The 27519-nt window shown below is 60.1% G+C and overlaps 3 protein-coding genes across 15 annotated transcripts in view; 1 reads left to right on the plus strand and 2 right to left on the minus strand.

Annotated features, from left to right (window-relative positions):
• Positions 1 to 5194: 5194 nt before the first annotated feature.
• Positions 5195 to 16170, minus strand: AP5B1 (adaptor related protein complex 5 subunit beta 1). Of its 2 annotated transcripts, none has more exons than XM_057317410.1 (3): positions 15737 to 16170; positions 7900 to 8067; positions 5195 to 7795 (listed from the first exon to the last, which is right to left on the minus strand). In XM_057317410.1, exons 2-3 carry the CDS (start codon positions 8047 to 8049, stop codon positions 5312 to 5314), a joined length of 2634 nt encoding a protein of 877 aa, XP_057173393.1. In that variant the 5' UTR covers positions 8050 to 8067; positions 15737 to 16170; the 3' UTR covers positions 5195 to 5311. The 2 variants fall into 2 exon arrangements, with proteins under 2 accessions (XP_057173393.1, XP_026338974.2); XM_026483189.4 differs by lacking the exon at positions 15737 to 16170 and adding an exon at positions 8410 to 8482.
• Positions 15444 to 26681, plus strand: OVOL1 (ovo like transcriptional repressor 1). The gene is made up of 5 exons (XM_026483204.4): positions 15444 to 15529; positions 15920 to 16095; positions 23036 to 23253; positions 25011 to 25200; positions 25459 to 26681. Exons 2-5 carry the CDS (start codon positions 15996 to 15998, stop codon positions 25752 to 25754), a joined length of 804 nt encoding a protein of 267 aa, XP_026338989.1. The 5' UTR covers positions 15444 to 15529; positions 15920 to 15995; the 3' UTR covers positions 25755 to 26681.
• The window catches only part of LOC113244095 (uncharacterized), a 37214-nt gene continuing 27458 nt past the window's right edge, over positions 17764 to 27519 (minus strand). For 4 of the 12 annotated variants that reach the window (XR_008961099.1, XR_006408117.3, XR_006408121.3 and 1 more), the window contains 4 exons: positions 26688 to 26784; positions 25080 to 25172; positions 20942 to 21028; positions 17764 to 18126 (listed from right to left, as the gene is read on the minus strand). Coding sequence is in view for 1 of the 12 variants with exons in the window: in XM_044378420.3 (XP_044234355.1) it covers positions 25139 to 25172; positions 26688 to 26784 (131 nt within the window). In the remaining 11 variants the exon portion in view is untranslated. Of the gene's footprint in view, positions 18127 to 20941; positions 21029 to 24158; positions 24442 to 24686; positions 24808 to 24901; positions 25173 to 26668; positions 26785 to 27519 lie in introns of those variants that run through there. The other 8 variants (XR_008961096.1, XR_008961097.1, XR_007188747.2 and 5 more) reach the window with 6 other exon arrangements.

Below are 27519 nucleotides of genomic sequence, written 5' to 3' on the forward strand. Positions count from 1 at the left end.
TCGATCCCAGATCGCTGGGATCACGCCCTGAGCTGAAGGCAGACGCCTAACCGCTGTGCCACCCAGGCACCCCATGGGTGCCCAATTCCTGAAGCACTTGTTGAAAAACAGAAAACTGTTTCCTATGGCCTTGATACTTGAAGGACAACTTGTTTGAATATAAAATCCTTGGTTCACCAAAAGTGCTGGCCCACTGCTGTATTGCTTTGTATGTTGGCTTTTAAAAAATCTGATGCCATTCTGATTCCTTTGCCTTTGTGAGTTATTTGGTCTTTCTTCCTGAAGATCTTGAGCTTTTTTTTTTTTTTTTTTTTTTTTTGAGAGAGATTGACAGTGAGGGAGCCAGTGGGGGAGGGGCAGGGTGAGAGGGAGAAAGAAAATCTTAAGCAGGCTCCATGCCCAGCGCAGAGCCCAACCTCACTGAGAGCATGACCTGAGCTGAAATCAAGAGTTGGAAGCTTTGGGGCGCCTGGGTAGCGCAGTCTTTAGGCCTCTGCCTTTGGCTCAGGGTGTGATCCTGGCATTGCGGGATCGAGTCCCACATTGGGCTCCTCCACTGGGAGCCTGCTTCTTCCCCTCCCCCTCCCCCTGCTGTGTTCCCTCTCTCGCCGGCTGTCTCTCTGTCACATAAATAAATAAAATCTTAAAAAAAAAAAAAAAGTTGGAAGTTTAACCAACTGAGCCACCCAGGCGCCCCTTGAGAATTCTCTCTCTCTCTCTCTTTTTTTAAAATATTTTGAAATCTAATGGTTTTATGAGGATATGTCTCAACATTGATTGTTCTGGGTTAATTTTCCAAGTTTCCCAGTGGGCCCTTCGATGTGCAGATTTTTTGCTCTTGGAAAGTTTTCTCGTAGTGTTAAATATCAGCTCTGGTTCACCGTTTCGTTTTTCCTCTAAGACTCCAATAATACAAATGGGATTCCTTCTTTGACAATCTTCCACCATTATTGTGTTCTGACTGCGACTTCTTTATCTCATTTTCATTCTCTTGGTTGTTTTTCTTTCTTCAGTGTCCCTTATTATATATTTATTTGAGCCTATTCTCCTTTGGGCATCTTACAAGGTAATCTGTATTCTGGATAATTTTGTCTGTTCTTCCATTTCTCTCCTGAGTTCAATCAACCTTCTTCATTCTTTTCCTGCGTTCTATCAATTTCCATCCTTTTCAAAATTTCTCATTCTGGGTGAGTTTGCGCATCCTCAAACACTTGTTCTGAGCATAGGTAGCCTGTTCAGAGTGCGTGTTCAGCTTCCTGCTGCTTTGTGGCTGTTAATTCAGGGATGTGTGTAAATTTCCCTTGGTTGATATGCAATGAAATTCATTTTTTGGTGTGTTGCAATGACTCCATATGAACCTGTTAATCTTTCCTTGCTAATTTCTGTGGCGCTGGGCATTTTCTTCCAAGTTTACTGCTCCCTCTTCTGCCTCATCTGCGGAGTCCAGATGCTTTCATGGGTTTGTTTGGAGAGTGGGGAGGGAGCTGTGGGTCCTTGATTTTGTTCTTTCGTCTTGCAGAGCCATGAAATTTCTCCATTTGCTTCTCCTTTGACAGCCAAATGCCAAAAGGCGCTTCTCCCTTCCTTTTTGCCCTTTGCTCTCCCCAAATCTGTGTGTTTCAAGACTGCCCAGTCAAATCACCACGTACTTTGAAATCCCTGTCTTGTAGTCAAAGCGCTGACCTGCCCTAGACATGTCTTTACCTTTTCGGACTTGAGGTGGACTCAGTCTTTCTGGGAGGTCTTCCATCAAGCGGCGGCCCTGACTAGCTCCCCTCTTCTCTTCTAGTTTCTCTCTGCCAGTCTGCCCAGAGCCCGTGTAGGGTGGGGCTGGGACGGGGACGTGGGAGAGCATGAGCTGTCACTTGTTTTGTGCTTGTTTTTACTTACAGGTAGTTTTAAGCTCGAGCATTTTATCTCCAGGTTATCCTGAGGGTTGGTTTTGTGTGATTATATCTTTCTCTTCTCTTTATTCCATATTATTTTTTTGGCGTGGAGGCGATGGGACCCTGTGCTGCTACCAGCACTGTCTTTACCCATCTGGAAGTTTGTCTCAAAATATTCACTTCTCATCTCTCCAGCTTTGGGCCTTGCTAGTTCAGAGTCCTTGGTACCAAGAGTGAATGCTAATGGACACAGCCCTGGTTCTTTTGAATGGGAAGGGAAGAGCACTACCTTGTCATTTTGCCCTCTTCATGCCTTGGAACCAATAGCTCTGAAAGGATGACTGGTCCTGGTGATCAAGGAAGAAATTGTTGTGGCCACACAATGGAGAGGGAGGGGGAGTCCCCAGGACTGCCAGGCCCAGTGATGACGTTCACTCAGAAAACTAAAGACACTCAACGCAGGCAGACTTACCAAGGACTCAGGCCTCTCAGGGATGAAGATCACCTTACTAGGTCAAGAGCCTTGAAGGAAAAAAAAATATATATATATATATACACACACACACACACACACACACACACACACACACACATATGTATATAAAATGGATCATAGAAGAAATAAGTTATAAATACCAATCTAGGGTTGAGAAAGAAAATACAAAATGCCCGATTATATCTGAATTTCAGAGAAACAACTTTTTTGGGGGCGGGGGCACAAGTATGTCCGAATGTTTGGGACATATTGATACGAAAAAATTATTTGTTGTTTCTTTGAAGTTACCTGGACACCCTGTACAATATTCTTATTTGCAAAAGCTGGAAGCCCCAGTTACGGCCTTGTAACTCACTGCACAATACTTTCCTCCTTGCAAGTAAAATATAGCTTAACCAATATTCCTCCCCATGTCTTTTCCTCTGTGTCATGTGAAGTGTGCGTTATAACTGATTACCTTCCTAATCCAGTGCGTTCGCTACAGAATCCCGGGACGGGGTCGTGACTCAACTATCAAGCATCTCCACGTCCACGAGCATTTCTGCAGTGGCCATGCCAGGGTGGGGGTGGGGGGCCAGGAGCCCGAGTGCTGGCAGGGAATGTTTTGCCCCAGAACCGACACTCTACGTTTCAGTAGCCAGAGCTGGTCTCAGGGCCGGGCCTAACCTCAGGGAGGTGGGGAAAGGTATGAATGTACCGGGAAGTGGAGAACCAGCAGCTGGCCCACATTGCTAATGTCCAGACAGGTGGCCAGGGGCTGATGGAACTTGGGGTCTTCCCTTTTGGGAGGAAGTCTTGGTTGTAGGAGGGGTTGTTGCGGGAGCAGGTGGTTGTTGCTATGACCTTCGGGAAGCTGGAGTGTGAGCAGGGGTACGTGGGCATGGAGCATGCACAGGGGTGGACCGTGTGGATGGCGTGGGCTGGAAACTCATGTCCATCCCTACCTTCCTAGGCGTACCGAGAAGATGCAAAGCTAAGAACTTGAATTACTCAGACATCACTTAGTCCAGTTAAGCACATGCGTGCCTTGTGAATTCTGCTCCTAGTGAGTATCCCAGGGCAATTGTTGCAGAGACACGTGAGGGGACATATATGACGTCCACTGTGCCAGGTGTGTGTGTGTGGGGGGAAGTTGGAGGTCATCCGGGGCCCAACAGTGGAGAAGTGGGTGGATGCATGGTTGGCTTGACAGACAAAGGGATGGTTGGTGAGTCCTTACACAAGCCAGTGATCTTAATCTTAGGCTAAGGATTAACCCTACCTCCCGCGTCTGAGGCAAAAAGAAAACAACTGTTCTCCAGACTCCCCTCTGCTGGAGGTCCGTGGGAGACGTGCACGGCCCACTCACTGATGCCCTCTGAAGGACCTGGGCAGAGGGAACCAGGCCGAAGCCATCTGGCAGCTTCGGGAGCTCAGCCTCTCTGTAGGGTGCCCGCACGCCGGCTTCTTGGGGGTCAGGAGGCCGTGCTGGCAGCCCCACCCGCCTTCCAGCGGCCGTCCCGGCACCAGGTGCTGAGAGGAGCTGGACGGCAGGCAGGGAGGGCAGTGTGTTCTAGAACTCACCAGTGCCGAGACTGGCTCCCCGAGGCCCCCTTCTCTAGCCTTCCCAGCCGCCTTGGAAGGAGCCAGGTGTCCGCAAACAGCTGGATAAGCTTGTTTCCTGGAACCAACCCCTTCCCGATTTGCCGTAGCTGGCCCAGATCACACGAGATCGCCATACCTCAAACTCGGGACAGACCTCCGGGCCTGACCTGGAACAGCCCTGCTTGTCCCAGACCCTGCTTCCCTTTCCCATGCTGCCACAATTTGGAGGGGCAGGAATGGCCCACAGGAACTTGTGGGCCGGAAGCCCAAGAGGAAGGGGCCCTTCGCCAGCAGAACAGTTAGGCCTGAGCCCCTGGTCCTTCAGGGCCCAGCACTGCTGACTCCTGCTCCTGTGACCTCCCAGGGGCTGGCCCCAGGACGGGGAGGCCTGGCCGCTCTGTGGCCCTCTGGCCTGTGCAGTTCTCCCTTCTGATGGTGTGGTAATGGAAACCTGCTCCGAGATGACAAAACCCGATTACTAACCAGCTGGGTGACCACAGGAAAATCATTCAACCCCTCTGGCCTACAGATTTCCTCATCTGCGGGGCCCTGCTGAGCTGTTGCAAGCATGCCGTGAGGCACCATCGTCTGTGGAAAATACCAGCTTCGTGCCTGGCAGCAGAGTTGGCCTCCATACATTTGAACCCAAAGTATCTCACATGTTTGGAAAAAGGACAAGGGGGACTAGTTTTTTCTACCTGGAAAATTCTCAGGTCCGCAGGTTGGGTTGGAGTGAGGAAAAGTCGGCTTTGCTGTAGCGCATGTCGGGGGGCCTCCCTCTCGCCGGCTCCCAGGCTATGCTGACGGGCCCTTCCTGGAGCTGGCTCCGAACACCACAGCATGGGGAGCCCCCTCCCCGGGAAGGGGCCACCGGACCACTGCAGCCTCCTGTTTCTGGCCTTTGGACCGTCGTCCTAGCTAGTCTGAGCTCCCTGGGGCAGGGACCCCACCAAGCTCTGGCGCTGAAAAGCCTGGTCCCCGGTGAGGAGGCCTAGGGCCAGCTCCCACGTTCCTAAGTTGCTCCATGGCTTTGGGCTGAGCCCCAACCCTCTCTGGGAAGCAGAGACAGGATATTTTTTCTCCTCCTTGCCGGGCAGGAAGAAACTTTGGAGCCCTGCAGTACGGGGGTTCCTAGTCTGGAAGTTTTCCAGGAGCCTCTGCCCCCCGCCCCAACCCTGCCGTGTGCATGCCCCCACCCAGGGCTCAAAAGAAAACAAACTAGTGAAGGTCATTGGTGAATGTAAGGTTTGTTTCTTTTTTTAAGAAAGGAGCCACAGGACTGTGTTCTGGCCCTCAGTGCCCTCCTTGGGCAAGATCATCTCAGGGTCTGGCCTGGCCTCCGGGTTCAGACAGCGGCTGACAGCCCACGGAGGTAGTCCCCGGCCAGAGGCAGCACAGCCCAGTCGTCTGTCCGTAGGGCCACGGGCACTCCGTCCGCCTGGGCCGCCTCCAGTCGCAGCAGCAGCCTCGAGTCTGGGGGCAGGCGGATGGCCACATGGTAGCTGGTGGGGGGCTGGGCCACCACCACAAAGGGCTCCAGGTGGCATGACACCAAGGCCTCCAGCCCCTGTGGCCCAAGAGGGCACCAAAGGCGACTCTCGGTGCCCTTTGGCAGGCAGGAGTCCCAGAGCTCCTCGAAGAAGCCCCGCTTGTCCCCGTCGGGGGCCTGCGGGAAAGGCAGGAAAAGGTCAGCGAAGTTCACAGGCAAGGGCGGCAGGTGGGCATGGCACGTGAGGCCAGCGGGGGTGGCGTACAGCGCACGCACGCCCAGCTGCGTGGGAGCCGGGCGGCGGGGCTGCAGAGGCAGGAGCAGAGGGGGGCAGGGGCGGCCCGGGAGCAGGCAGGGCACGTGGATGGCCCCCAGGGGTGCGTAGAGCTGTCCTTCTACACGGAAGCGCAGCTCCAGAGAGTAGACGGGCTCCAGCACCTCCACGTGCAGCCGCAGCACAGGGACCGTGCCCACTGCTTGGCGGGGCCCCACACTCAGCCGGATCGGGGCCGGGGCCTCCTGCACCATCAGCACTGCGGCGAAGCCCTGGTTCTCGGCCACCAGTGAGGAAGTCAGTGCAGGGGCGGCCAGCGAGGGGCCCAGGGCCACCCCCAGCTTGGGCCCCGCCAGGTGGGCCAGGAGGATGTAGTAGAGGCGTGCGTGGTCCCGCCCATCGGGGTCCTCCAACTGCCTGGCCAGTGCCTGCAGCAAGTCGGCCAGGCCTTCCCCGACACCCGCCCGCAGCAAGGCCCGGCAGACCTGCAGCAGGGCCTGCTGGAGGCCCCAGTCCGTGCAGTGGGCCGCCGCGGCTCGCAGGAAGCCGAGGGTGGCACTTGGAGTGTTCCCGTCTGCCACTTTCGCCAGTATCTGCAGGTGCCAACGAAGGGCCTCGTCCCTGCCCGGCCTGGACACCACCTCCTGCCGCAACACCGCTCTCAGGGGCTCCCCCAGCTCAGGGCCCACCCTGTCCAAGAGATCCACAAAATGGGGAGCCAGCGCAGGCCGGGCTCGGTACAGCCGGGCCAGTCCGTGGGTCAAGGGCGTCAGCACCGCAGGCTGCGTGGCTAGACAGTGAACGACCAGATAGGAGGCCTGGAAGCAGAGAGTGGCCAAGGCCCGGGGGCCCGCATCCAGGGCTGCCCTCTGCCGCAGGCCAGCCAGCAGCTCCTCCAGGTACTGCCGGGGGCTCCAATCCTGGCCTTTCTCCTCCTTTTCTTCATCTTCCGCACAGAGCAGGCACAGCAGATGCAGGCGGGCCAGGAGGGCCATCGGGTCATGCAGGAGACTGGGCAGGAGGCCGCGGCACAGCCGGGGCCCCAGCAGCAGGGGGGCGGCCTCCTCGCCTGTGGGGCCTAGAGGCCAGTTCTCAGGGAAGTTCAGCAGGCAGTGCAGGTAGAAGAGATGGGTGGGCAGGGGCAGGGCTGGGTGCTGGGCGGCCAAGGTGAGCCGGCGGAGCAGCAAGGCCTCATCCTGGGCCGTGAACAGGGCTTCGCCAAAGGCCGCCTTGAGTGCCAGAAGGGCATGCAGCAGCGTCAGCTGGGCCGTGCCCAGAAGCCGTACCAGCTGTGGCTTGAAGAGCACTGGTGGCTGCCCCCGAAGACCCCGCAAAGCCCAGCCCAGCAGCCACAGAAGCTGGGCCTGAGCCACCGGAGTGAGCAGGTAGGAAGAGTCCAGAAGCTGGGCCACAGCAGCCCGCAGCTCCCGGGCCTCCTCAGGACTGGGCTCCAGCACTGCGAGGCCACACTCCTCCTCCTCAGCTGCCGGCCAGCTGGGTGCCTGGGGCTGAAGGTGGGCATCCCCTTCCTCGGCTAGTGCCCAGTTCCAGGGACCACCAGCCGTGGGCGTATCCCCCGCCACGAGCAGGCCCTGCAGGCCCGCCCTCGCCCTGGCCTGTATCACCAAGGTGTTGCGCAGAGCAAGTGCCAGCAGCAGGCTGAGCGGCTGGACTGGCCCTTCCTGCCCCAGCAGGCCCCGGAGCAGCCCCAGGCAGCCCCCCAGCAGCCCAGGCTTGCAGCTCTCCAGCTCCCGCAGGCACTCACACGCTGTGGCCTGCAGGGGGCGCTGCTCCGAGGCGGGACCAAAGCCTCGCCCCAGATCGCGGCCCGAGGCCAAGCCAAGAAGTAGGGGCAGGAGCCGGCGGGAGGCTCCCGAGGTGGGGCCCAGCGCATCTCCTGCCGCCAGGGCTGTGGTGGCCGCCAGTAGCAGGGGCCGCCGCAGGGCTGAAGGCCGTGGGGGCAGAAGGACCAGGGTGTCCAACAGGGAGGTGGCGGCTGCCTCGGCCGCAGCGGCGTCCGGCCACAGCTGGGCTGGGTACTCCAGGCTGAGGGCCAGCAAGGAAACCTGGGGATGGGGGATTTGGGTGGGAATCACGAAAATGAGGTTCGGGGCGCGGTGGGCTGAGGTGACCAGATGGGCCAGGGCAGGGGGTGCACGCAAGGGCCTACCTTGGCCTGTTCGCTCAGCTTCTCACTTCTCAGTTCGCTCAGCAGGTCACGACCCAGATCCTCACCCTCGGGACTGGCCATGAAGGCGGACGGGCTGGTCCGGAAGGCGCCCAGGCGCTGGGCCCAGGCTTCCCGGCTCAGGGGTCCCATGGTCCGACACCCAGGACCCTGCAAAGAAGCCAGGGAAAGTCAGGCCCGTGGCCGCCAGAGGGCGCCCGAGCAACTGCGCGCACCCCGAAGGGGCCGCCGTCACCCCGGGGCCGCCTCGCAAATCTCAGCCGCCCCCTGCCACACGCAGACGCCGGCGGGTTCCCCGCGCCCGGATCCCGAGATGAAACCCAGAAGTTTCGGGGGCGACGCCAGAGCGGCAACCAAGGGTCCCCGCGGGGCAGGGCCGCCAGCGCGGGGTGCGTGCCGAGGGCTCATTAGGCCGCCCGCCAGCTGCCGGCACCGAAACCACAGCGCCGCCCCGGCCCCCGGCGCCCGCGGTAACGGGCCGGCCGCTCTCACCCCGCCTGACTCAGCCGCCGCGGGCGCTCAGGCCGACCGGCTCCTTCCGGGCGGCGGCGCGCGGCGGGGCGGGGCGCACGGCGCGTGGGCGGCGGGGGCGGGGCCGTAACGGGGCCACCGCCTCCCCTCCCGCCCCGCCAGCAGGTGCCGACTCGCCGGTTTCGCTGGGGCTGAGTAACTGTCCCGCTGCGCGCGGGCCCCTCTTCCCCGAAACCGCCTCAGGCCCGGGCAGAGGCGGTGGAGTTGAGTGGGCCCGGGCTCCCGGATGCCGGGGTCCCGTCCGCTCGCGGGCTGCGATCCAAGGGCCTTCCGGGGGGCATCGCCCGCCGTGCCCGCGAGGATGGCAACCAGCGCGCCCCCCGCCGGCGTCCGGGCGCTCCGCACCCTCCGGGGGGCGTGGGGTGCGGGTCTCTGGGCTCCCAGGGTGCCCGCTGGGGGGTGTGCAAGGTGCGGTCCAAGAGCGCCCGCAGGAAGTGCTCCTCGCAGCCCCGGCCGAACCGGTCGGGCGGGCGCCTCAGGGCTTGGCTTCGCTTCTCCGACGCCGGCCCCGGCCCCCCACCGGCTGGGCTTGGGGGCGCGGAGCCGGCGCCGGGGTCACCGCGGGCGGAAGCTGCTGACCTTTGCCTTAGGCCATACCAATAGTTGACAGGCGGCAAGGGCTGTGGCAGCCGAGCCAGGGTGAAGCTGGCAGGGCAAGGCCATAATCCTGGGTGAAGCGGGGAAACAACGGGATGCAGACGTGCCGAGCAGCCGGCCCGGTGGATCGCACACGGCATGCCTAGCACGGACGCGGAAACAGACTTCGCCGCCCAAGACCCAGGGCCAAGCAGTGCACGAACCCAGCACTCTTGAATTCCAGTGGGCTGATCAGAGCTGTTTGGCGACACTCAGGGGGCTTGCCTGGAGCTCACCAAGCAGCAGTGCCTCCTGGGCCCAGGACCCACACGGCAGATGCCCCACTGACCGCTGGCTTCCGGGACCCAGAACTGCGGGCGTCCAGGCCCCACAGGCTACAGTAACGCCTTTGGCTCTAATTAGCCGCCTTTGAAGATGAAACAGACCTGAGCCCCCATGTTAGCGCTGCCAACTAGTTTCTCTCCTTTCTCCAGGCTCCGAGGGCCCCTCCCTACCCCGTCCTTCTGCCCTCCAGATGGGAGGTGGTAGGGAGTGGTGCAGTAGAGAGAGCTGGAAAAGAGGCTGTCTGGGTGCCCACGGTGCCAGGGATGCCAGGGGGATGGAGATGGATCCACCCCGAGGGACAGGTCCAGCTGGAAAGCCTGGTCCCAACTCCTCTGGGCCCTGGCTCCATAGTTGACTCACAGGCGGCAGCCCCAAACCACTTCCCTCTAGGTGCCTCAGTTTCCCCATCTATAAAATGGGAGTGATGACTCCCGCCCAAGAGACTGTGGGGTGGGGCAGCCTGGCTAATTAAACCTAAGATGAAAGAGGCCAGGATGAGAGCAGCCTTGGGAGGGAAGGCAGCTTGGGGGTAACAAGGAGCCTGTCTGGTTTCCCTGTCTGAGGCCCAGAGGGTGCTGATAACTACACACCCCTAGCCCTCACCACTCACAGGGAAGGAGGAATGATTATTAAACCTCTTTTACAGCTGAGGAGACAGGCTTCAAAGGGTCAGGAAATCTGCCACTGGCTTTGGCCCTCATTCCGCCTCTGACAGCAGCGTTTCTGAGCCTTGGCTCCTTGGGGCCGGGGGTCTGGAGGGAGGGAACCTGCGTGTGGTTCCCGGTGTTGTGGTGGGTACATCCACACGGACTCCCAGGCTCAGAGCAACCCTGGGGCACCTGGGGATGGGTATCATTCACAGATGAGGAAACGAAGGCCCGGAGAAGTGCAGTCACTTGCCCAAAGTCACAGAGCCCCTAAGAGGTGGAGCCTGGACGTCAGCAGACAGCCCCTACTGCCCCTGACTTGGCCCTCCTTCCATACCAGCTACCGTCAGCCCTCTTGGGTGTCCAGGTCCTGGGATGGGCTTCCCCCTTACCTGCCTGCCCAGATGTCCCTGCCCTGTTCCTCTGTGGGAGGGTGGCACTGGTCTGTCCCTGGCACAGGCCAGGCACAGAGCTAGGCTCAGCCCACCAGAACCAAGGGCATGAATCTGCAGTCAGCAGGCCTGTCCAGGAAAGTGACCTCCCAGCCAAGTGGGCCCACATGTGGGCTGCAGCCAGGTGGCTAAGCAGGGAACTCCCGCACTCGATGTTCACACCTCATTCCTTCTCTTCCTGCTCAGTTTCCAGCCTCCCGGGTGTAGCCCAGCTCTGGGGAGACAGCAGACACAGGGCTTGGAAAAGAGAAAGTCAGTTTCCCAAGGGGTCCTGAGCCTCAGTTTTCTCATCTGTAAAATGGAGACATGGCCAACCCATCTTCCCAGCACTGGGTGCTCCCTGGGGATACAGGGATGCTTTAGAAAGAACACATCGATAGGCAAATCCATAGAGAGAAAGCTGAGTAATGGATGCCGGGGGTTTGGGGAAGAGAGGAATGGGGAGGGACTGCCAATGTGTACGGGGTTTCTTTTGGGGTGATGGGAATGTTCTGGAAGATCGTGGTAATGGCTGCACAACTCTGTGAAGATACCAAACCCCCTGAATTGTATACTTTAAAAAGGTGAATCTTATGGTATGTGAACTGTATCTGAATAAAGCTACTACAATGGTGTTAAAAGAAAGAGGTCCTTTGTATACAGAACTTTCGAGAGGAGAGGGGGTCAACAGACAACAAACAAACAGGACAAACCAAAATTTCACAGAGGAAAAGGTGCTGCAAGGAAAACAGGACAGGGTGATGTGCCAGAGGTGACCGGGGGACAAGGATTTAGCTAGGGTGGTCAGAGGGGCCTTTCGGAAAGGGGGGAGGGACACTTGGCTGAAACCTGAATGACAAGAGGTAACCAGTCATGGAGTGGGGAGAACCGTTCCGGGAGGAAGGCGCAGTGGAGGAGAGGCCTGAGCAGGACCAGGTTTGGGCGGGCTCCGAGGATGGCGGGCACACGCAGAACCAGCAGGAAGGGAGAGGTGAGCGGTCAGGAGGCCAGGAGGGACCAGAGTGCACCAGGCCTCCAAGACATGATTCGAGCTGCCCTGGGAGCCGCTGGCGGTTTGGGCTACGGGAGACCGGGAGACCGCTGGCTGCGGGTGGGGGAAGGGGGCCAAGGTGGCTCAGGAGGCTGCCCTGTGGCCAGGTGAACCGTGACAGGGCCTCGGCCCAGGGTGGTAGCTGCGGGGCTGGAGGTTTGCGCACAGGCTGGCTGATTTGGGAGCTCCCAGGACTTGGCGGTGGGTGGACGTGGAGGGTGAGGGAGGAGGGGGACAGATGACTTGGGGCTTTGGTCTCCGCGATGGGGAAGGCTGTGGGAACTGAATACGGTCTGGCAGGCCAGGCACGCAGCCACCAGGACAGCCTCCCCTGGCTCCTTGGCCTCCTCCAGCAGGAACCTTTGGCTTCTCCCTGCACGGCTCCAGGGGCTCCGGGGGCCCAGATGGCTACTGCCCCCCCCCCCCGCTCCACCGAGGGAGCCTTTGTCCACCCCGATGGCGGGACGGTTGGGAGGCCCACGGGCAGGACCTCCGCAGCGGCGGACGAGTCGGTGTCCGGCCAGTACTCGTGGTTTCCCAGGGGCTTTGTGGCCTCCGCGAGGCGCTTGTGGAACAGCGCTGGAAAGGCCACGGTCTGAGACACTCAGAGGCCTCGGTGGCCGGGGCACCATCAGCCTTCTTTAAGGCTGAGTCCCTTTTCGAAGGCTGCTAGACTTCTGGGCAAAAGCAAATCAACAACATCTCTTGACCGCTTTGAGGAACAGAGCTGGAACTGGGAGCCCCACTTTACAGATGTGTAAACTGAGGCCCTGACAGGTTAGGTGGCTTGCCTCAAGTCCCCAGAGACTAGAAGTCTGGGGCAGCCCAACTCATCTCCCGGACGGAAGCCCTTCTGTCTTCAGCCTCCCTGCTTCCCAGCCCCTGCCCCACCTCCACCCCTCCAGGCTCCCCTGCTAAGCTTTTTCGGAGAACAGTTAGGGGTTGTTCCAAGCCTTCTCCATCTAACTCCTGCCCCAGCTCTCCCCGGGCTTCTCAGGCTGGGAGCCCAGCACCAAAGGCGGGAGCCAGCCACCATTCTTTGGGGAGCACAGTCCTTGCTTGCTTGCTTGCCGGAGTTCTGCCTTCCTTCACACCCCTGTCCACTGTACCAACAAGAGAGGTCCGCTCAGAACACCTAGAATCAGCTCATGGCTCTGTGTGCAGGCGGTCCAAGCCACCATCACCTCCTACTTACTTGTCTCTCTAGTCCTCTGTTCTTCCACGGCTTCCCACCACTCTGAGCCTCCCATGACATGGCACAGCTGCCTCTTCAACCTCAGATCCCACACCCTCCCGCCCCCTCACAATACCGCCTCGTGTTTTGGTTCATCTCACAGACACTGGGCTCACTTCCACTCTGGGGCACCAGCTGCTCCTTCCATGGATCCGGCTCTCCCCTGCTCGCACAGCTGGCCCCTACCGCTTTCTCAGGTCTCAGCACCCCTGCCTGTCACTATCCCAGCATCAAAGTCATGCATCACTCTAAAAGTTTCCTTCTGTCTTGCGTCACAGAATCAGTGCCAAGCAAACGGTAGGTGTTCGATATTTGCAGACTGAATTAAGGAATACGAGTGGATGATATCCGACACTGTGTGAACGGAGCAGAAGGTGCCTGCCGGCACGGAGCCCACGGGTTAGCCTGCTGTTTATCCAAGTTCACGCTCATTGTCTCGTTCTGGGGCGGCTTGTGAACCACAGACTACAGCCTATGGCTCACATCTGACCCGCAATCGTATTTTGACTTGTCCCATGTTTTTTGTTTTTTCTTCTCAGCCAACTTTTAAAAATTGGTACATTTCACACACAAATCTGGATTTTTGGCTTTTTTTCAAAAATGGACAGATGTGGCCACATTGGGTTTCTATGCTCAAATGACATGACTGTGACTGTCCCTTTCGATAGGCACATTCCCCACCGTCCCCACCATCTCTCTCTCTCCCTGACACCTCGTGTCTGTGGCCTTCTATCACCGAACCTACCCTATTGCTTTCCTTATAATAAATTTGCTCCGAATCCATGCCTCTGCCAAAAGTTGGAACATGAAAGCCTGAACGGGTCACATGAGTCAAGAGAAAGAGATATTCATTCATGCAACAAATATTTATCGATAATCCACTATGTGCCAGGTACAGCTGTAGACATGGAGAAACAGCAGCGGACAGCATGGGGGATGATCCCTCCCTCCGGACATGTGGAACATTCTTTCTGCAAGTGGAGACATTTGAGTGGTTCCTTCCTAACCGCCCCTCCCCCCCATGAGAAAGACTGTGCTTCTTGTGTCCCAGTCATCAGTGAAGACTTCTTTTACACTAAGCACTTACTGTATAAGAAGCCCCTGTCCGGGTCTGGCACAACCAAAATGCTCAATAAATACTTGTTGAATTAATTCACTAAATTTACCTCCTAGACAGACTGTGTTGGTCAATGTTGTTTCTCCGGGATTTATTCAAAAGGTAAGTGCATAGTAGGTGCTCGCTTCATGCCAGTTGAACCAAAGGGTGCAGGTAAGAAGGGAGGGCGGACAAAGTACATTTGGGGTGCAAGAAGGCAAAGCCCTGGGAGAGGAAGGGGCAAACAGGGCCGTCCCTGCCACTGCGGGAGCTCACAGTGACCCCAGGAGGTAGGTGACAGGATTCTCAGGTGATAGACTAGGAAACAGGCTGGAAAGGAAAGCCCCTTGGCCAAACTCACAGGCCCCAGCAGGGAGTGAAGGAGGAGGCCCATCTGCCCCTGAAGTACAGTCTCCCCACCAACCTACGGGTGCTCCTGGACCACCTGCGGGCGGATACAGAGGGCCTGCCCGGAGTCGGCCACCAGCCTTCTGCCCCCTTTTGACGCCTGACTTTTGAATTGTGTGAATTCATTTATCAGGCTCATTTCCTCTTCATCTGTTCCAATACACGTTTAACATGTGGGAAAGGTGTATGCGTGGTAGAGATCCTGAAATGTTTATTTTATATGGGGGTAGAAGTCCAGCTAAAAGGAGGAAGGGGGTCCCATTCCTGACTGCAGTAGGCCAGCTGGTAAGAGTGGCCCAGCCGAGGCCACAGTAACTTGGAAAGAACAGTGCTCGGAGGGTGGGCCTCCCTCCAGCTAAACCTGGGGGCTGGGCAGAGCTTGTTGGAGGGTTGGGGGGAGGGGGAGGGTGTGTGTCCTAGGCCGAATGTCAAGAGGGTGGGCTGTGGGGGGGGAAGCAGACAGAGCCTCTGCCTTGCACTGGCTGCAAGCAAAGTAGGTTAGGCCTGACTGTTTCGGACGTCCTCAGCCTCCTCGGCCTTGTTGCACCTGAAATCTGGCCCTCTGGGACCAGGGTGAGGGTGTTTGCGGGAGTGTAAGGCCCGATGAGTAAGGCGCTAGGGTCTGGATCCCAGTGGACTTGGAGAGGTTTAAACGCTCCTTCCTCCACGGAGCCTTTCACACTCCCCCCGGCCAGAAAGCGGGCTGCGGGCAGGGATCAGCGATCTGCTCTCCGCGGGCACTCTCCGCTTTGTACTGTGGCCGCGTCGTCCCCGCGGGCCCGCCCACCGGTCTACGCGCTCCTGGGGCCTCGCGTGCCTGCCCGCACGGAGCCGGAGCCCGGCAAATACCTCTGGGCTGAACCACGAATTGCTCAGCCAGGCCTTCGGGATCCGGGCCGCCTGGGCCCCGGCCCGGTTCAACAAGTGTGGGCGGGGCCGCCGGTTCCCGCCCGACGGCTTCGCGCCTCCCCAGGCGCCCGGGGCGCGCCGAGCCAGGCCGGGCCCGGCCCCGTTGGGCGAGTTTCATTTCATCACCCGCAGAGCATGCGAGCGCGGGTGCACATAACGTTGCCCCCTCCCCTCCTCGGCTCCTTCCGAAACTCCGAAGCTTCTGTTTGCGAAAGCTGGCACTCCCGGCTGGGAGGGCCCGGGAGGGCGGCGGCCCGGCCGGCGGGGCAGCCGGGCGCTGGGGGCCCCACGCCGGCCCCCCGCCCCCGCCCGGCCACCCCGCCCAGGCCTCGAGGCCACCTCACCGGCAGCGGAATGGAAACCGGTTCGACAGGTAACAAATAGGTGGGTTGTCACCGTTATTTCCCAACGCATGCGCCGTCGCTCCCCGGGACGCTCCAAGCTAATTAGCTCAGATCACCCCCCCACCCCGCCCCAGCCACCAACACACACCGCCGCGAGCCAATAAAGCGTGAACCCGTCCGTCCGGCTCGCACTTTAAGACTTCCCGAGCGGCCGCGGGGGACGCCAGTCGAGCCGGGAGACGCTTACCTGCCACTTCCCCCGCCGCCCGGTGCACCTGGCTGCAAGGGCCTCCGTTCGGAGGAAGGGCAGCGACGGCCCCGCGGAGTTGGAAACGGGCGCGCGCCGTCCCGGGCACAATCTCCCCGCAGAACGTGGGGGCACTCGGACGACTGGTTCCCTGGACTGCCCCCTCCCCTCCCCCGCCTCCAGCTCGTCCGGGGAAAGGTGGGACGGCTCCCGGCTCTAGTTACGGAAGCGGACGGTGCCGGGCGAGGAGGGTTCGAAAATGCCCCGCGCGTTTCTGGTGAAGAAGCCGTGCGTCTCCACGTGCAAGAGGAACTGGAGCGAGCTCCCCGACGAGGAGCGCGGCGAGATCTACGTGCCAGGTGAGGCGAAGTCCGAGGCCCCGAGCCCTCCGCCGCCCTCGATCCTGCGGCGCCCGCGGGGCTGGGGGCCCCGTCCTAGAGGCGGGCGTGCCGAGCGCAGCGACGCGGAGCCCGGCTGCGGGCGCAGCTGGGGCGCCCGATTTAATGTTTAAGCGGCCTCGGCCCCGTTAGCCAGCGGCGCGGGGGGAGGAGGAGGGAGGAGAGGGGAGGGCAGGGCGGCGGAGGAGGCGCCGAGTGGGGGCGGGGGCCGGCGGGTGGGGGCGAGAGCCGTTCCCAGGCCCCGCGGCTGGGCTGGGGGCAGGCGGGTCCGTTGCGCGCGGGCCCGCGCGGAACCGCCCTCCCCTCCACCGGCCGGAGCTGCGGCGCAGGGGAGGCAACGGGGTGTGTCACCTCTCAGGCGACCCTCCACTCTCACGTCGTAAATCCAGAAAGCCGGGACTTTTATGAGGCGGGTGGAGGGCACTGGAGCGATGCCACCTTGGGGGGGGGGGTTAGGGAGCGAGCTGGAGTTTCGGCCGCAGTTTGTGCAAAATATAAAAGAAGACTCGTTTAAGCCGCCTTCATGGATCTCTCCGTCTTCCCCGCACTCTGGGGGCCAGAAAGTCGTGGTGAGGGTCTGGCCGCCGGGGGGCTCCCAGCCAGCCGCCCGGCGGAGTGCGCGGAGACCGTGGGGAAGGCACCCGGCTGCAACCCGCTTGTCCTGAGGACCAAGGTGGGATCAGGTCTCACCGCTGTTAGAAACGCGCCTCCTTCTAGAGGACAGGGTTGCAGAGGACATAGTTGAGTGGAAAGGGTTTTTCGGGAGCCCAGCGCACAGCCAGGGGACCAAGCCCCCGGGGCAGCTGGTGCACCCAGCTTGTTTTTGGAGGACTCCTTGAAAGCGTCCGAGTCAACTTTGAATGAGTAACCCGAGTTGTTTCTCCCAGTGGCATCTTCCTCTGGAAGCCCTGAGAACACTTCTGTGCCTTCTGTCCTCCTCCACCCCCAAGAAAATCTTTAGTCAGGAGAAAGCCAGCTTCCCTCGGAACTCCCCCTCCCCACGCCTTGGGGGTGGGGCGGGGGCCGCGCTGCACACCCGGCCCAGAGCCTCCAAGGGAGGGGGGGGGTTGTAATTAACCAACCGACTTTGACCCTTGATCTGCAGGCTCCCTGGCACCGCCCCAGGCCTTGTAGGAAAGTGGTGAAATGAGGGCGGTGAGGGGCCCTGTAAGGGCCCTTGCCTCAGTTTCTCTCCTGAATAAATTGGTGGAGGCAGTGGGTGTAGTGGTGAGATCTCAGTGGCCTGACCCGCCAGGATCCAACGGCCTGTGACGCTGTTGGGAGGTTTCACAGCTTAACCTTATCTCAGGCGCCCTGGCGCTGTTTCTACCGCCTCCTTAAAACAAGGGGAAACTGAGACCCAAAGGCAGGTGAGCTGCCTGCTCACCTGAGGTGGATTAGCTGTGGGCCCAGGATCCCGTTTATAGTTTCCTGCCTGACCAAGGTCCCTGGCGGTCGGCTCATTGGTGGTCTACCTCCAGAAGAGCCGGGAGAGGAGCGGAGCCCCCTTCCTCCCTCCTGCCTCCTCCCTCACCTGTGTTTGTCTTGCTGCTCAGCTGCTCCTTCGGATCTGATAAACTGAACTTGGACTGTGTTAAAGGTGAGCCGAGCCTTGCCGGAGACTCAGTGTGCTGTTAGTTTTAGTTTTATTTCACATCCCAATCAGTAACAGATCATGTGTTGACTTCTACAAAGGACAAAGAAATTCCGTTTGTTCGAATCATTGACTTCCTTGCATCCGGGTGATTTTCCCCACCACGTTCTGGGGGCCGTAGTGGGAGTGTGGGGGAGGCCTCCAGCCCAGGGGCTGTCCCATCAGGTGATGGCCAAGGAGGGCTTCTGGGTGGTCTGGGCCACCTGCTGCTGCTGTCCAGGTGAAGGGAGCTGTGCAGGCCTCTCACCCTACAGGATCAGCCCAGATGCTTGGGTCCGGGTCTAAAGCTGGAGGGCGCAGGTGAGAATTTGCCCTCATCGTTCTGGGGAGGGAGAGTCCTGTGGGGCGAAGCAAAGGGTAGAAGGCAAAGCACTTAATTTAGCCTCTAAAAGCCATGTGGCCCACTGGAGAGTTTTCCCACAGGTTTTGGAAATGAGAAAGGGAATGTTCTTGGGCCACGCTTGGGTGCTTCAGATGGCTGGAGAGTGGGGAGTGTGTTTTGTGGTGGCTTGTCCCCTGGCTGAGCCATTCCATCACTAGCCGACCATGACCCCAGGAGCCGGCTGGGCACGTTTCCTTCACCCCACCTCACAGACTCAGCACGTTGTGACCAGCTAAGCATTGACCCGGGTCCTGCTGGGAGAGGCCCCGAGGGAGCTGGGGAACAGGGAAGCGTTTGAGGTCTGACCTTCCTGCCAGGGCCCTCTGAGACCCTTATGGCATCAGAGAGCCCCTGGAAGGAGATACTTTTACTGACTGAAGGCTCAGGGCGCCAGTCTGACCAGCACTCTAGCCTCTCTCCCTCAGGCATGATTCTGGAAGTTCCCACCCCCAGGGCAGAACCTTTTCCTGGCCTCACTCCCCTTCCAAACCCAAGGGAAAAGCCCAGAAGTGGGCACAGGGGTCTGAAAGGTCATAGCGGAAGGGAGATTGCAGGTTTCCTATTTGGGCCCAAGAGCCTGGCCTGAGCCCTTCACTCCCCACCCCTCATCTCCCAAGGCATTTCTCCTTTGCTATATCAGTATTAATATGCAGGGAGCAATGCTGGCTTCTCGAGAAGGAACCTAAGCACCTGTACCCAAGAGCTAAATCCCATCTCTTGGACTAAAGGGGAAGCCAGAGAAACAGGGATGAAGCCCCATACTCCAAGCCCTTGCTGAGTCACAATGAAAAGCCAGGAAGGTCCTTGAGGGTAGATGAGCCTGGAGAAGCCTGAGAGCTGAAATGACACCCTCCCAGATGGGGGCATCTCAGGGCCTCTTCTGGGCCCCCATGCACCCCCTTCCTGGCGTTGGGGCCTCTGCAGTCTGTCCTACCAGTTCACCAACACACGCCCACCCCAGGGAGGCAGCCAGGCGGAGGTGCGGGAGACGGGAGTTGCTCAGCCCGGCTCTGACTGCGCAGTGCGGGAGCCTGGGCTGCTGTCTGTCCGGGCCAAGGTGGACAGGCTTCTCGGTCCGCTTTGGGCCCCAGAGTACATGTGTGTAGGTGGGAGGGAGTGGGGGTTGGGGGGAGATCAGGCCTCCAGTGAGGGTCATGCTTCTAATTCCTGGGAAGTGCTGGCAGGGAAGGACATGTGTGCCATGCTCTCCAGGGAGCAAGGCTGGGAGCGTAGGAAGCCAGACAGTGGATGGGGACAGAAGAGCAACTTGGGCCTGGGCAGTGGCCTAGATGGGGCTCCTGCCTGGCCTGTGGGGCGCTGTCCCGTAAGCTGCCAAGCTGTTTGCTCCAGGCTGGGGTGACCTGAGGCAGACTCCTGCCAGACCGTTTGTCCCAGAAAGAAAGCAGGTGAGAGCAAGTCCTCTGGGCACAGGGAAGACTAGAGCGAAGGGTGGCCACTGTTGATGTTCATTTTCGTTCGGAGTCCCACAGGGGTGCCCAGCCCCGTGCTGGCCAGAAAGGTGGGGGAGGAGGCAAGCGGAGGCACAGTCCACGGCTGGTGAGGGCTGCCCACCCTGGCGCGGGGCTGAGGTGCCCAGTATCAACTTCGTTATGGACACAGTGAAGAAGGCAGTTGGGAAAGGGGAGAAAGACACTGCCTGCGAGAGCAACTTGGCATTCACAGAGTGGAAGCCAAAGGCTGAGGAACGGGCCCGTTGTGTTTCCAGGGCTGCCCGCCTCTGCCAGTTGGCTGGCACTCACTGCCTTTCGGGCACTGCTAGCTGACCTGCCGGGGCTGGAGGAGGTGGGCACAGGGGACCCCTGCCTTTCCTGATAAGGGGGCAAGGCCACCTCACAGCAGCATGGGTCTTGCTGATACACTGTCGCTCCCCATTCAGAGCTGAGTCACCCCCCCCCCCCCAGGTCAGCACCAGCTCCCATGTGATCAGAGGTTAGGCATCCTCACATGGGCCTTACCCGCCCTCCCTAGAGAGCAGCCCTGACCTGAGGCCTGGCTTGGGGTAGGACCTAGCCCTCTGTCCAGTATTTGGCCAGCAGCTTGCAGTCTGCGACAGAGGGGACTTTCTGGGGGCGAGAAGGGGGGAGCTGGCCCTTGGGTGGAAAGCTGCCCTGGGCCCATGCCCTCAGCGTCATCCAGCAGAGGTGAGCTGGGCCAACGGAAGGGGAGCCAGCGAACCCCTGAGGGAGTACAGAGAGGGCCAGCTGGTCGGCCTTGCCTGTACCCCACACCTGTGGGCGGGCAATGAGTAGCCACGGCCTCCGCCTTGCCGGAAACATCTAATTAGGGGACAGAGAGCAGCCCAAGCAAGGCCCAACCAGTTCTGCTTCCTGCCTCCTGCCACCCAGTGACACCCAGCGACAGGAGCGGCACGCCGATGAGCATTCCGTGTGCGTGCGGCAGCGGTCGGGGCATGCTCTCGGGGGGTGGCGGGAAGACAGGTTTGGCGGGGTGGCTGGGATGAGGCAAACATCCCCATCCTGGCACCCCGTGGCTGCCCGGCCAGCCTCGCTGGCCCCTGGCTCAGGGTAGAGGCAACGCAGAGGCCAGACCAGGCAGGCTCCCTCCCTGCACCCTGTTCCTCTGCACCAGCTCGGCAGGGTTGCTGTGGAATAGGAGAGGCAGGCATAGGAGATAGGTCTCCCCAGCTGGCGTGGATCTGTGGATCTGTGGATCCTTAGCGCCCTCCCCGTGAACGCCGCCACCCCCCAGTGGCACAAGGGAGCCAAGAGCACAAACTGGTTAGCCCTCACCTGCTGTCACTCCTCCCTCTGCTGCTGCTTGTGCAGGAGGTGTGGCCAGGCTCCAGCTTCCAGGAGCTTCACTCACGCTAGCCGATACTGAAAGACAGAAGAGGGTAGAGGTTTCTGTTTGTCTCTACCTGGATTGAGAAATGGAAATTGTCATTCAGCTTTGAATTCCTGGCCAAGATCTCTCTCCAGTAGCTGGTAAAGTGGCATCGGAAGCTGCCAGCACTCTGACACACCCCTGCCCCCTCCCAATCCCCACCCGGTGTGCACGGACAGCCGTCACTGCGGGGAGGCCGGAGGGACCCCGAGAGCTTGGGCCTGCGGGCCAGCCTCCCAGAATTCAGAGAGAGGCGCCAGGGCAGCTCAGAGGCCGGGCCAGGGCCAGGCACTGGTGAATCAACTCCCGGAATGAGGTGGCTCGTTAAAGTCCCCTGGACAGACGGACGCCAGTGCCAGCAGAACGGGTTCTGGGCGGCAGGCAGGCGCATTCTTCCCTTGTCAGACCTTTGTTGTGTTTTGAGGGGGCGAGAGTCAGGGCCTCTCCCGAAACTTCTTTGGTGCTTTCATATTCACTCTTCCTCCATTAGTAGTTCCTCGACCTTCCCTGTCTTCTGCCTCCAGCCCCCCTGCCCTGGGGCCACTCTCCCTGGGCCCCCGGCCTCTCTGTCTCAGCAGCTCTGGGCAGGGGGTGTGCTGGGCCTTGTTCGCAGGTCTGAGACTTTACTCGGCCTCCTAAGTCCTTCTCCCGGAAGCACATGCATCCTTTCCTTCCTGTGCCCCTCTTGATTTTTTCCTTTTGAAGCTTGGAAAGTGTTCTTAGCTTACGGGGCTTAACTGCCGCGGACCCTTGCACAGCAAGACGGGCTTGAACTGCGCACAGGGCCACTCAGACAAGGTTCTTTCCGCAAATACAGCGCAGTGCTGTAAATGCATTTTCTCTTTCATAAGACTTTTTCGTAGCACTTTTTTTTCTCTAGCTTACTTTATCGTTATGACACACAGAAACATACAAAGTACGTGTCACTCGACTGTTTCTGTTCTCAGTAAGGCTCTGAGCAGTTATGTTTTGGGGGAGTCAAAGGTTATATTCGGATTTGCGACAGCCTTGTTAAAGGGTCAGCTGTATAGAGTTTAGCCCTTGGGAAAGACAAATACTGATAAACGAACGCGTTAACTAGTTTGCCCCCCGCTTTGCTCAGCTTCGAGCCCGTGCCCTCTGTGCGCTCAGGCAGCTCTTCGGGTTCTCTGCTCCACAACTGGGGGGTGGGGGGAGGCAAGCCTCTCTGGCCCCGGTTGGTGTGAGGTGTGTGTCGCGGGGAGCGGCCACCGCGCAGGGCTGCCAGGTATCGGCGCCTTGGAGGGCGGAGGCTGGGAGCCCAGCCCTCACGGTGCTGCAGCAGCGAGCGAGCGGTCCCCGCTGTGGGGGAGGCTTGCATAAGAGCTGGGCACACGGCCCGGAGACTGTTAGCGCCATCCACCTGCCGCTCCCTGACCTCCTCCCTGCTCCACCTCACCTGGCCTGTTTGCCTGGCAGTGGGAGCGGCGAGCCTAGAGCCCCGAGGAGCTGCAGCAGCAGCGGACGCCAGCCAGCCCGGAGGACCCCCCGGTCCCCCCCAGGCCAGCAGCTAAATCGGCCCGAAGCAGCAGCAGCCCAGAGTGGCCCAGGCCACCAGGGACCCTTCAGGGCCAGGGATGGATCCCTGGGCTCAGAGCCTCTGGTGGTGCCCCTTGTCCACGCAGGAGCATGGATGAGACCTGGAATCCAGAGGGACTGGCCCAGGTGGGGCAGGCGGACAGCTCTGGAGGGATAATTGGCAGGGCAGGTTCGGTCCTCCCAGTTCCGCTAAGACACAAATTACTCAGCGGGCAGGCCTGTGGGCTGTGGTGCTTGGCGGCCGTCACCTGTAATTACCTTAATGGGGCAGGAGGGAGGGGCAGCATGTACGGGCTGGGGGCAGCCTGCTCTGCCATGTGCCTGCAAGGGGCAGGCGGAGGCTCCTGGGCCCAGCCAGCCCACGGCCAGGCCAGCTTCCTGAGAGCCCACTGAATCCTGTTCTCCCCACCAAACCCCTCACCTGGCTGTTCTTCTCTCTGCAGTCAGTCTGGGCTTCTGCCCACCACAGCCCTACCAGGAGCCAGAGCCGTCGGTGGCTGAACCCCCATCTTGCCCCCTGGTTTTGGACATGAGCCTTCGGGACTCCAGCTATAGTGTGGCCCCGGGGCCCTGCGTGGTAGCCCAGCTGCCCTCTGAAGACATGAGTCGCTTGGCAGACCCCCAGAGCAGAGACCATGGCTTCCTGCGCACCAAGATGAAGGTACTGACCCTCCCACTGTCTCCGAGGACCAGGAGCGTGTCTGTAGACCTGTGTCCAGCCCACAACACTGGGTACAGTGAGACCCAGGCAGAGGCTGGCCTTGGATCTGGGTCTAGGTTTCTGCTGAGAAGTGGACCCAGCGGGGCACAGGTGGGTGGTGGTGGAAAAGAAGAGAAGTAGGTCTAAAGTAACAACGTCATGCATTGGGAAGAAGCAGCAGGGTTCTAGAGACATTTTGCCCTTTGGAGTCCATTCCAGGAGTTGTTTCGGTTTGTTTCTGGCCTTAAGGGGACCCAACTCTTTGCACGTCCTAGGATAATCGGGAGACATGAGCCCAGCTCAGCCCCTTCTCCTGGCTTCCCCTCCGTGCTGCGTCCACAGTGAGCTCTGGAGTCCACTTGGTGGTTAGCTGTCCCTTGAGGCATGTGCCCAGTGGTCTCCACCTCACCCAAGTGTGCCACTTCCAGCCCCGTCGGCACCTGAGGCCTCGCATCTAGGGGAAGGGGGGGCGGCCTCAGCGGTGGGAACCGTAGGGAGGGCGTGAGGCAACAGAAATGCCCCTGCTTTCGAGGAGCGCAGACAGCTGAAAGGTCTAGGGTCTGGAAGCACCTGCCGGTAGCGATCTAGTGGAAGGGTTCTTGTAGCTCTATTCTGTGTGCCAAAGGACTGAAGAAAGCTGGCAGCGGAATGCCCTTGCTTCCTCCCTTCCCTGTGTAGGCCAAGCCTGTGTTGTAACTAGAGGGGAACCACCCAGACATGTGCTGCTTGGTTGGCCAGGGAGCCAGCACGGTGGCCCCGAGCCCCTGTGGGCCCTCCTCTCATCCCGTGGACCCTGGTCGGTAGGGAGGGCTGGGGGGAGGACACAGGGCACAGGATGGCCGCGCACATGAGGAGTGAGTCCTGACCTGAAAGGTCTTGACTGGCTGGCAACTGGAGGGCTTTCCCTGGGGCCAGAGCAGTAGAGGAGGGGTGTGGTGTGACAGGGTGACGGGATGAGGTGCCAGCAGCAGGGCCACCCGCCGAGCATAAGCTGCCTCTGGACGGTCATGGCCGTGGAGGATCGAGACCATGTCTCTCTGTGCCAGCCACACGGCCGGAAAGGCACTGCCGCCACTCGGAGCAGCACCCCTCCCGAGGGGCAGAGGGTGGCCAGGATTTGCTTCCATATGATCCAGGGCCAGGGGGAGGCTGGGAGGGAAAGATAAACCAAGACCGGCCCTGAATGACAGTCACGGTACTCAACTCCACGTCTGAAAAGATTTGGGATTTTCCGTAGTTACAAAAGAAATGACAAGGTTTATAAGCAAGAGGGTTGTGAGGACGGCAAGGGGCCTCCGGTCATAGCGTGTCAGGCCTGGCTCCAGAAAAGCCAGGGGCTGGGCTCCAGGCTCTGAGCGGCGGCCTCGGCCTTACGGGGCTGCCCCCTGTCTTACCTCAGAGAAGGCGAACAGAGGGTACAGGCACAGACCCGCCGCTTCGAGCCCAGTGAAGGGAGGCCTTCCTAACAGGTGACGGTGACCCCCGCTGTTTCTACACGTAGCTCGCTGCCCGTCTCTAGAGATGGTAAAGGCGCCGGGTGGCAGGGGATTTGGGAACCGACAGGAGGCCTGACCATTGACCCGAAGGTCCCTTCCAGCCCCTGCACGGCGGATCTGTGAGCCAGCGGGGGGCTGGGGGCCAGCGTCTGTATCCTCCCAGCATGCCCACCTGCAGCCCCCGCCCCCAGACAGCTGTCACACCACCATCCTCGCCCACAGGTGACGCTGGGGGACAGTCCCAGCGGAGACCTCTTCACCTGCCACATCTGCCAGAAGGCCTTCACCTACCAGCGCATGCTGAACCGCCACATGAAGTGTCACAACGACGTCAAGCGGCACCTCTGCACCTACTGCGGGAAGGGCTTCAACGACACATTCGACCTGAAGAGACACGTCCGCACCCACACTGGTAAGAGGAGCCCCTTTGTGGGGGGGCAGTGAGCCCCGCCAGCCCCTTCCCGGCGGCGGATGCACAGCCCGGGAGGGGTGTCCCGGAGCTCAGGCCGGAAGTCCCCCTCGGCGCGGCTCCGGCCCCCAGGGAGCTGGAGACAGGACAGGCCTCCTCTGCTCCTTTTGCCCCGGGTCAGGTGGCCGGTCCTCCGTGCGTTGGGGAGGCCGCTCACAGGCCTCCTGTGGGCTCCCTGACACCGGCGCCGTCCCCCCGCAGGCGTGCGGCCCTACAAATGCAGCCTTTGCGACAAGGCCTTCACGCAGCGCTGCTCCCTGGAGTCCCACCTCAAGAAGATCCACGGCGTGCAGCAGAAGTACGCGTACAAGGAGCGGCGGGCCAAGCTGTACGTGTGTGAGGAGTGCGGCTGCACGTCTGAGAGCCAGGAGGGCCACGTCCTGCACCTGAAGGAGCACCACCCCGACAGCCCGCTGCTGCGCAAGGCCTCCAAGAAGGTGGCCGTGGCCCTGCAGAACACCGTCACCTCCCTGCTCCAGAGCAGCGCCCACCTCTGAGCAGGCGCCCGGCCCGGCTCGCCTGCCCGCTGTCTGGCCGGGCCGCCCTCCCGCCGCCTCTCGCGGGACGCGGTGACCGGCCCGGAGCCCCCGCGCACACGTGCCCGCTCAGGCCCCGCACGGAGCTCCGCTCACGGGTGCATTCTCGTCTGCTGGGCGAGGCCCGGCTGCCTTCGGTGGGAAGCAGCCCCCCTGCAGAGAGAGGACTTCCCTCCCGGAGGCACATGAAGATGCTCCTGCCGCTTCCTCCTGGGAGCACAGCGGCGGGAGCACCGGCCCCCACGGGCCCCCCCGCCGCGGACAGCAGAGGGAAGAGCCCGGCGGTGGAGAGCAGCCGGGCAAACCGAGGTGCTGGGGGAGCCAGCCGCTGCCTGCCCCGTGTGCCTCTCACGCTCAGGGCTGCGGGGGGGCGGGCGGGGGCCCCTCTGACAGGGAGAGGCGTACGCGTGCACAGCTGTGGACGTGTGCGTGCACAGGAGGCCTTTCCACACATCACCTCATTGTTAGGATATCGATGACAAGGTGCCAAGGAAGTTTTATTTCCTTTTTTTAAAGATGACACATGTACAGATATTAATATATTTTTGGTGCCGATGGCGGCTATTTTTAAGAGAGGATGGAGCTGGCTTTTTTCCCTCTCCATGCAGTTCTATTTATCCTGGACATTTCATACCTCCTCTGTGCCTTGGCTCTGGGGGGGCCTGTCCTGAGTCACCCCCATCCCTCCTGTGTCCCGGGATATCTCACCGGAGACCCTCCTCCAGTGCTGCCTGGGGGCCGCACTGCACTTTTCCACCTTCCCCTTCTGCTGGGGTCGCCACCGGCTCCTCCCCGCCTCGCTCTGCCTCCCTCCCACATCTGTTCAAGGCATGCCTGGGGGTAACCAAGAGCCTGCTTGCCTCCTAATAACAGACCTTTTGTGCATCAGCTCACCATTGCGGAGGCCAAGAGTTTGTCCAGCTGCAGCTGTAGGAGAAAGGCCGGTGGGGTGACGAGTCTTTGATCCGCCCAGAGTCCACCGTCTGAGACACTAAGGAGAGAGCAGGACCAGGCTGCAAGGCCTGCCCTTTCCCTGTTGAGTGAAAAACCCTAGGGCAGCAGCAAAAATGGGGGCGGAATAATAACCAGACCCATCAGAGGCCTCTCGGGAGGACTGTATTAGAGGGCTTCCAAGTGATATTTGTAGCCTATTTTCTGACACTCTCGCATGGCTAGGCTGGGCTGTGAGCCCGTAAGGAGCGAGCCATCCTGGGGCTGGTTGGCTCCATCGGAGGAAATCAGCCACCAGGCTTTATTGGTGTGGCTGTGTTTCCTGCTAAAAACAGGAAAGGGGGTGTGGGTCAAAAGAGAGAGGGGCAGGGTTGGAGCCAGCCTGCCAAAGAATGAGAAGGCAAACTCGAGAGAGGTCCAAAGAAGGCAGGGGGCCGGGTGGCGCAGTGAAGCCGAGCCCCTGGGCAGAACCTGCCCGCGGCTGCATGGCCCCAGACCGAGTGGAAGACGCTTCTCAGAATGCCCTCTGACTGTGTATAGATTGTTCTGGAAGCCTCCTGTTTTATTTTACTTTAGAGTGTCCGGGAGCTGCTGTGTTCTGGGAGTGCCATAGTATGAACTAACCTCCTTGGGGAAGCCCTCGTTTACGTCTCCGTGTCCCCGCGCTCCCGCAGTCGGACGGAGTCCTGATGCTTTGTGTCGTCTGCTTTATTTTATAATTCCCCCCCAACTATTAAAATCAAAGAATTATCGTTTTCCGCGTTTCTGCTTTTTT

The sequence above is a fragment of the Ursus arctos genome, unplaced genomic scaffold (genome assembly GCF_023065955.2).
Source record: "Ursus arctos isolate Adak ecotype North America unplaced genomic scaffold, UrsArc2.0 scaffold_23, whole genome shotgun sequence".
Lineage (NCBI taxonomy): Eukaryota > Metazoa > Chordata > Mammalia > Carnivora > Ursidae > Ursus > Ursus arctos.

What these genes read in the sequence shown, in the direction of transcription:
- AP5B1 (XM_057317410.1), bottom strand. Translation starts at nt 8,049, where the DNA reads ATGGGACCCCTGAGCCGGGAAGCCTGGGCCCAGCGCCTGGGCGCCTTC. An exon ending in AGCTGAGCGAACAGGCCAAG is followed by an intron (nt 7,796 to 7,899) that starts GTAGGCCCTTGC and finishes CCCCATCCCCAG; the next exon opens with GTTTCCTTGCTGGCCCTCAG.
- OVOL1 (XM_026483204.4), top strand. Translation starts at nt 15,996, where the DNA reads ATGCCCCGCGCGTTTCTGGTGAAGAAGCCGTGCGTCTCCACGTGCAAG. An exon ending in CGGCGAGATCTACGTGCCAG is followed by an intron (nt 16,096 to 23,035) that starts GTGAGGCGAAGT and finishes TTCTCTCTGCAG; the next exon opens with TCAGTCTGGGCTTCTGCCCA. An exon ending in TCCTGCGCACCAAGATGAAG is followed by an intron (nt 23,254 to 25,010) that starts GTACTGACCCTC and finishes CCTCGCCCACAG; the next exon opens with GTGACGCTGGGGGACAGTCC.